Source organism: Carassius auratus, chromosome 3, assembly GCF_003368295.1.
Source record: "Carassius auratus strain Wakin chromosome 3, ASM336829v1, whole genome shotgun sequence".
Taxonomy (NCBI): domain Eukaryota; kingdom Metazoa; phylum Chordata; class Actinopteri; order Cypriniformes; family Cyprinidae; genus Carassius; species Carassius auratus.
Window position 1 is genome coordinate 24343702 of NC_039245.1, and position 9016 is coordinate 24352717.

At 36.3% G+C, this 9016-nt stretch overlaps 1 protein-coding gene across 1 annotated transcript; it reads right to left on the reverse strand.

Annotated features, from left to right (window-relative positions):
- Nucleotides 1–967: 967 nt before the first annotated feature.
- LOC113051911 (forkhead box protein D1-like) lies at nt 968–2827 on the reverse strand. The gene has a single exon (XM_026216089.1). The coding sequence runs from the start codon at nt 2326–2328 to the stop codon at nt 1405–1407; it is 924 nt and encodes a 307-aa protein (XP_026071874.1). The 5' UTR covers nt 2329–2827; the 3' UTR covers nt 968–1404.
- Between the last annotated feature and the right edge of the window lie 6189 nt (nt 2828–9016).

A 9016-nucleotide genomic window follows, 5' to 3' on the forward strand; every position in this document is an offset into this window, starting at 1 on the left:
ACTAATAGAGGTGTGAACATTCACCTGAGTCAGAGTCAGCTGTCAAGACTCATGATGTTTATTACCAATGTGCGCTCAGATGGAAATCTGCTCATGCTCAGGCGAGATACTGTATATTTGTAAAGCGTATTTGAGACTGATCGGGTTGATTATTTCCGCTTAACAAGCTTAAATAAATAAACCGACACGAGACACGTGTTATACTTCGAGTTTTTCAGATTATTTATGATGTGGATATAAACTAACAGCCAATTTAGATCTATGCAAAAACTTTAAGTGACGATATAAATGTCCTCCTGTAAATGATACACGACTTTTTAAGTTTATCAAGGCATTATTTTAGCCATGTAAAACACATAACATCAATTCATGTATAATTGAATCAGTTCAATAAATTCTGAATATTAATAAGCATGATCATGGCTGTTATAAAATTACATAAAATTCACAAGATAAAATTTAAAACCCCTCCTATAATTAATACTATCAATTAAGGCCTAGATTAGATTTTTTTATCAAATGTTATAATAGATATATCGAACTTAGGAAAGCACATTTTTGCCCTCACATTTTTAATATGTGGGACATTATTGTAACTTTCTATGGCCTGATTTATTTCTGACTTATATACAGCTACACACACGTTTTATTTAGATTTATGCCTATACATATAAAAATGGTCATACAATCAGGAGTTATGATAAAAATGATAAAATCAGGAAATATGATTAAAAAGTTATCATTCCTATGTTTTTCCATTCATATTAATGCGAATAATTCACAGTATTAAAAATATTATGATGAATAATTAAAACGAATGTAGGCCTACTTTAAAATGTTAGCAATCGATATCTTCCCTGATCTCACTTTTTGCGGGGTTGTGCTTATTTAACTGTTTATCCTTGTTGTGAAATGAGTGAGATGCGTCTGGAAAATAACTGCAAAATTAACAGCTGCACATACAGCACATTTAAAGAGAATTTTTGCAAGTAAAACAGTTTGTTTTTCACCAATCTTATAACCGTGTTCTGGTTGTATTAAGAAAGGAAATAGTGTGCATGCCAAATCATAAACAAATCACGACATTTCTTCTCCATTTAATCAATGAAGTCAATTTTATTTCCGTCAAAACACGATCAGAAAATTCGTCGTTTAAATAGTTGATCCGTTCGATATCGAATCATTCCAATAAAATAACATGCATCAATGAACAATTTCAGCATGAAACAGAAACACGTCACTAGATTAATTCCTGATAGAAGCTAAACTCAAAAGTTCGATCAAATGTTCGCAAACATTCGACGCGGTGCTCTACACATGTTATACCTCGGGATAAATGAAATAGTTCCTGAGAAAAAAACAACAACCAACAAACAAACAAAAATAGTGTCCAAATACGCGCTGCTAGTCACTGACACTGGCCAGGTGTCTGTGTTTAGTGGATAAATCCACGTGGCTGTGCACATCTTGCAGCTTCTGGTACTCGTACTGAAAATTGACGACCCGAGGGAAGCCCACTGGATTGAACAATGCTGAGGACGCGTATGGAAAGGTCGGGTCCATTGCGCAGGCGAGACCCGGGGTGACCGACTCGATGGCCATTGTTTGGGACTGTGGGAAAGACTTGGATGTGACAGAGTTCCTCGAGAAAAGCGTGGACAGAGCAGGTAAAATACTCCCAACAGGTGCTACACCGATGGGTTGATGCAAGCAAAACGGGTATATATCCAGCCCCGGTAAATGAGCGCAGGACGCGCCGAGCCCGCACGCGCCGTGGCACAGACTCGGAAAGCCACTCGGCTGCAGAGCCCGATCTTTAAACACACCAAACTTGAAATGCTGCCGCTTAAATCGCTTCCTTCTCCTCAAGAAACTCCCGTTCTCAAACATATCCGATGAATTGGGATCCAGCGTCCAGTAATTCCCTTTCCCGGGATTACCGGGCTCGCGTGGCATCTTCACGAAGCAGTCGTTTAGGGAGAGGTTGTGCCGGATGGAGTTCTGCCAGGCTGGAAACTTCTCTCGATAGTACACGAACTGGTGGCTGATGAAGTCGCATATCTCGCTGAGGGTGAGACGCTTCTTCGGGCTCTGGAGGATGGCCATGGTGATCAAAGCGATGTAGGAATAGGGCGGCTTCACCGAAGTGCTTTTGCTCGAGCTTGAGGGACATATGGAAGATGGGACGCGGTCCTTATCCCGCTTGTTATGTACCTGGTCGGATACAGAAAGGGTTGAGGTCGAAAGATGTTCGTCTCCAGACTCCTTGCCTCCTTCTCCAACCACGTCCACAACGAGGTCATCCATTAAATCAGTGTCCAGGGTCATGATCCACAAATTGGAGGCGCGAAACGGGCAACGCGCAGGAGTCTTAGCCTCTCCTTCACTTAAAAAGGGCTGTCCCTGTTTCCCCGGAACACCCTGGAAGATGGATTATAAAGAGACGAACGCGCTAACAACACGAGATTTAATTTGGCCACACAGGATTCGAGCGCAGGAAGACTGGAGAGCTGCGTATGCAGCAGTGTCCATCGTCCACTCCAACGCAACTAACTTCCTGCAGCTGTTCGGGAATCGGATGACGATGATGTCATGACGGAGTTCTCAGGAAGAAGCTCTACTCCAATGAAAACAGGGCGACTCTACCAGCTTCAGCCCGCTGACAGTCCTCTGAAGGACCCGTGATTGATATCATGGCACTCAAGTCACCAGGGTATTACGTTGCATAACTTTAGGAATTAAAAAGACAAACTACCTGCTCCTTTTTTAATGCTTTAAATATTTTTAAAGGTGAAATTAGCATGCACTAATAAAAGCCCTTCTCTCATCTCAGCATATAAATATAATTACTGTAATTAATCGAACAACACCAAAAGATTATAGTTACATTTATTTATCTATTCACATAGCGTTTCAAATCGACTAAGTTTATTGTAATCAGGACACAAGTTTAGAAATGCAGCAAATTTAGCAAATCAGTTAACAGTATTCATTTTGCACAAAAGGCATATATTGTTTGGGGTATTGTCATCATATTGTTATTAATTAATGTTTAATATTATTTTTTACTTGTATCTGCGTTGTTTTATATTTTAAATAGCCTAATAAATAACAAATTCTTAAATAATAATAATAATAATGACTGTTGAATACTGAACAGCATTAAGATCTGAAATATAATTTTATAGCTGTATAAATGTTTTCATTATTTTAGTAATTGTTAAGAAATTAAATAACAACAATAACATAAAGAATTAAGTGTATACTGAAAGTAAAAATAATAGACCATTAAAGCAAAAATAATAATAATAATGTAAAATGGCTGCAAATTCTTGCAGATTTTTTTTTTTTTTTCAGAAAAATAAAATAGCCTGAATGTCGTTCAGCTTTGATGCAAAGTGGCTAAAACCAGAAACAGATTTATAATATTTATCATAAAGTGCCGTATTAATATCTTGCATTTTCCATGGCACCTAAAGAAGTTTTCTTTAATGATATGGTGAAAATCATAAAATTGTCGGGTCGTTGAGATGAAAGTGAACCATATTCGCTTGCATTTGGCTGCTGAAGACTGTGGGGTGTTTGTTTTAATGCAGCAGCTCTCTGTTGATGATTTCTACATTTCCTGCACATTTAATCTTATTGATACCGGAGCCCGTGGACATGACGTGTGTGGGCATGATTTCACAAATATATCACGCATGTCCTCAGATTGGAAACAGGCCCAACGACAGAAATTAATGAAGGATGGGTTTGGAAGCGAAAAGGGGCATAATAATACAAACCCGACGCAGCAGTTCCACAGATAATGTGCTGTAATGTGGTATGGGTGATGTTTAAAGACAACATACTCTACAAATGGAGAGGACAATAGGTTACAAATGCGACTTGCTATATAAAATGTTATTTTCTCTCTCTCTCCTTTTCTTTCTTTCTTTTTTTTTTTTTTTGCAATATCTAATTGGGTAAACGCAATAAAGCTACAAAAGTTCTCAGTAGCTTACATTTTTGTCTTAAATTCAGGTATAACGGTCACCACGTTATAATTTTAAGTAGGCCTAGGTTATATATTATAAAATGAGATTTAATTACAGTAGATATCTGCTATACGTTTTTTTTTTTTTTTTTTTTTTTTTAGATCCTATTAAAATATTTGTCTTTCCGTCTTTATTCAGGGGGTGCACCATCGACAGGGACTTTGTAGGGTCTATAGATAAATGTAGCATAATTGGGTGTCGAGAGAGACCTTGCTGTCTTAAACATTGAAAACACATCTTTACAAAAACTAAAACCTGCTGACAAAGTCTGTTAGATTCGCGGATTCATTTAACTTAGGCTCTATTTCTGATTCCAGAACTAATAGATGGCTACCAGTTCACAGTGAATTGATTGTCTTTAGTCTTTTGTTCTTGTGTTCAAAACAGCTTACTATCTTGAGGTCAAGTTGCTCATGCTTGTCCTCATAGAGATGTTGTCTTGTGCAGATGGTATGAATAAATGAGTCGACTGTAGACTCAAACTGAAAAGGCTGCACGTGTCGGTGTTTGAGCACGTGCACTGGTGGCATGTCTGCAGCCTTAGACTAAATAAACAGCGTCATCTTGTGACAAAAGTTTTGGGCTGTGGAAGAGGACTTAAATATAGGCTACTAAATATTTCACATAGGCCTGTATCTAGTCTATAAAAGACAGCTATTCTTCTTAAATCAGCGTCAATAGACAGCTGGTTCCCAATATGTCAACCTACCTCAAACACGTTTGTCAAATATACTATGGAAATAGCTTTTAGAAAAACTTTGCATCTGTATAATATCGAGACAAAGGTATTTTAAATAGAGTTCTTAAAGAAATGCCACATTACAGGTGCAGGCTTGTAGCCACTGCTTACTTGTTGTGCTTTATGTTATGTCTTATTCTGTTCAACAGCAGACAAACCTGTTCAGCTTACAGCTTTTAAAGAAAATCATGTTGGTATAAAACAAATGATGTCAACAACGCAAGCTATTTTAAACTTCGCCTATATAAAGCTAAAGTTTAAGTAGCCTGTAGTATTTTCGTCTCGATTTCTGGATCATTTGAATAAAGAAAATATTTTGCTTTATTCATTCATTCATTTATTTCCTTAAGAAATGGCCATTGTAGTTGAAAATATCTCGACTTTCATGTTGATCAATACTTTGTCCATAGGTGTCAGCAAAACACCACTGTTAAAACTTTTGGCTAGCGTCTGATGGCTGTACAAGAGCACGCGCAGCTGAATATCAACATCTGTGAGATGTAGTCAGTGGAAACAGTAGTGATCTATGACATTTTATTATGTTGAATTGAATATCAAAGATTTTTGAATATCAAAGATTTTTTTGAGTACCAAAATTTTTTTTTGTGTCTCTATTTTTGAATGATAGATTCATGTTTTTCCATTTGTAGAGTATAAATATATAGTTGATATTTTGAAGTAAAAATATAAAATTAGACCTTTGGGGTAAGATGCCCCGCCAGAATTGACACAGAAGGCACCAAGTGGCATGCTGTTATTTTTTTTATTTAATACTTAATGTAATTAAGGATATCTTTCAGTATTTCTATGAATTAGAAGTACATGTCAGACATCTTCACTTTCCATTTTTAAACCTATAGGCTACATGTTTCTTTTATGACATATCTTTGATTAAAATAGGGGGAAAAAATATGTTATAAATTCATAAACTAATAAAATAAAATAAAAACAGGTTCTAAAACAATATTATGCAGCACAACTGCTTTCAGCATTGATAATAAATCAGTATATCAGAGTGATTTCTGAAGATCATGTGACACTGAAGACTGGAGGAATGATGCTGAAAAATCAGCTTTAGGTCACAGGAATAAAATTTATAAATACATTTTAATGTATATTAAAACAGAAATCCATTATTTAACATTTTAATAATATTACACAATATGACTGTTTTAACTGTTTTTTTTTTTAAATAAAATAAATGCAGCCTTGATGAGCCTAATATGGACTTGTTAAAAAACATTAAAAATCATTCTATGTTGGAAAAAACTTGGAATGAAATACACAATTACATGTATACCTCTGAAATCTGAAAAAATGTCACAGAAGAGAGATGTTTTTTGGGGGATCCAGATGGTGCACTTTCGGCATCTACCAGCAGAGGCAAACTGGGTTCTACCATTAGAGAGAGCCAAACCTTGAACTTAGTCTTAAACAGTTGTAGAGCAGCAGTTCCCCTGTCCTCAATCTTTATAAAAAATGACTAGCATTTTCTACATTCTGCTCTTGGAGGACCCACCCAATTCATGACACATAGTCTTTGCTGATGGAGTGATAAGCTGAAATACTTGTGTTATATAAGGAAGACGTCAAAAATGTGCAGTGCTGGGGGGCAAGAGCGGCAGCAATGAGAAACCCTGTTATAGACCTGTGCACTTTCAAATTTGTAGGGATGGCACTACTCCCACACATGCATTGTTACTCTCACACCCGAACAAGTGACAGGTGACAGTTTCTGACGGATTTTTAACACCAACTCTTCTTTAACTCCTAGTACACTTTTTGATTTGCTGCCTCATGCTTTCCTCGTTAACCTGACATCTGTTAACAATCCCCCCCTTTTCCATGTCATTCTAATTTATTGAGATGCGCGTGTGTGAATATATATATATATATATATATATATATATATATATATATATATATATATATATATATATATATATATATATATATATATATATATAGTCAATAAAAAATTATTGAGCTTCACAAATGCAGCCAATAAGACTTTTATTGTTAAAAGTTGTATTTTGTGAAAAGACAATGAGAGCAATGAGATACAATGGTAGATTTTTGATACAAAGTGTAACTGTGATCCTGGAAGAGAAAGAAAGGTCCAGGGCAACGATGATTGGAGGGTAAGACGGATGGGTGGTTTCTGTGAAACTAGGCTCAACGATTGACCTTTCAATTAATCAAAGAAATTAATACCTCATTATTTAAGTGTTAAAAAATAATACATTTTTTTTTTCGCAATAAATACACAATACTAATACTAAAAATGTTAAATGTTTTTCTGAACATCCTCTGACATCTTTCATCCTGAACTGCGAGGCTGAATCATTCAGAAACCTTTAATGAAGACTTCTGTGCTACATATGTCTTGTCTTTAGAGAAGTTATTCTACTTTAAACCCATATCTAAAATGCTGTAAAAACATGGCCCAATGTACTTTTTTAAAATGATTTTTCAACATTGATTTTTCACTGGTATTTTGAAATATGGATAGTATTGCTTTTCCGTTTAGGCTTAGAGATAATACCCATAAGCTTATAAGAAAATTAGATTTTTTTTTTCTTATAGTGTAGTTTTGCTCATATCTTTAATCTAAATCCAACAGAATCATATTTATCATTCCAGTTAACAAACACTGACGGCGAGGCTTGAGCTGCCGTCTCGTTCATGAGGAGTCTGGGATCATGAAAATAAAATCACGATCTGTTAAAACCTTCAGAGAAGCGTTGATGGAGCAGTACTGAAACATCAGGGATGTGACGGAAAATCAGATTTTAATGTCCTACACACAGTTGTCTGCCTTTGTTGTGGGTACATTTACTGCACACGCACTCAGATGTTTTTTCAAATGTTGATGAACAACAAAGATATGGCAATGAACCACATTTTATTGCAAAATAAACCCAGACGGGGCAATCAGGACCCGGATGGAGGTGTCCTGTATGATCCCGAAGAGATTTATTTCGTGACAACATCTGGCTGTCCATGGGATATTCAGTACAATAATATAATATAACTGTAATATAATAGCATTAGCATTATTATATAAAAATATATTTGACTGTAGAATGCATCAAATGACCAATCAGAATTGAGTATTCCAGAGTATTGCATAATAAAGTATTGATGTCATTGAATATTTGAAAACAACATCTTAAAGTGCATTAGGAAACATTAACCTCCTTTGGTTTTTATCTATGACAATCATTGTCTTGTCATTGTTGAAGACTAAGACATGGACAAGTGTCAGCTGCTGTCAGTGTGTGCCAAAGGTCACGACCCCCAGGGCAGGACGGATGTGCAGAGGTCAGTATCCCATACAGGAGTCAGGTTGTTTCTCTCCTTAGCTCAGCATAGATCCATGCGGCAAAAACAACTGCTGCTGACCCCTGTTCACCTGTGTGTTCATTAGGTTCCCACAACTGTTATCCTGTGAGAAGATCTACTCAGCAGTTCACTTCAGGTCTTCGCTCTGAATCACTGATCGCACGTGAGCTCTGTTTATGATTTGCATCATTGAATCTGTGCAGTCAGGCGAATCACATATTAAACTTAAACGCTCTGATTCTGGGAAGGAAGAAACAGGTGACAAACTCTTGAAATGATTTGATAATGCCTTCATTAATTTGTCTTGAGGGCTTCTGGCACTTCTGCAGTGTGAGAAAGTGAGTTTGTTTGACTTGTGTGTGATTAATTAGAGTTAGCTTTTCAGCGTTTCTTTATGAGTCAGCACAGTTGTTCTCAAGTGCTGCCTGAGAACAAAGTAGAAAGGGCTTGAAAAAAAAAATCGAACTAAATTGACCTTTACATTTACTTGCTAAGGCAAGCGTTACGATTGCTCATAATAGGGTTGGTGTTTGAACACACTTCTAACTGTAAGTATTAAAGGTTTGCATATAATTCACCACAAACATGAATCATAACTTTAATCATGCAACTTGAATTCTACATTTTTCTTAGTGAACAACAAAACAGGTGAAAACACATCTGAGACATGTTTGGGGGTCTGTTTTTTTTTTTTTGAGTAAGTTTTTTTTTGCTTTAAACTTACCCTCAAGCCATAAAAGATATGGATTGCTCACCAAAGGATCCTCTGCAGTGAATGGGTGCCGTCAGAATCAGAGTCCAAACATCTGATAAAAACATCACTATAAATCACAAATAATCCGTATGACTCCAGACCATCAGTTAATGTCTTAAAGCAAGCAAGTGATGAAGTGCA

Excerpts from the sequence above, each read along its gene's own strand:
- LOC113051911 (XM_026216089.1), bottom strand. The coding sequence starts at position 2,328 with ATGACCCTGGACACTGATTTAATGGATGACCTCGTTGTGGACGTGGTT.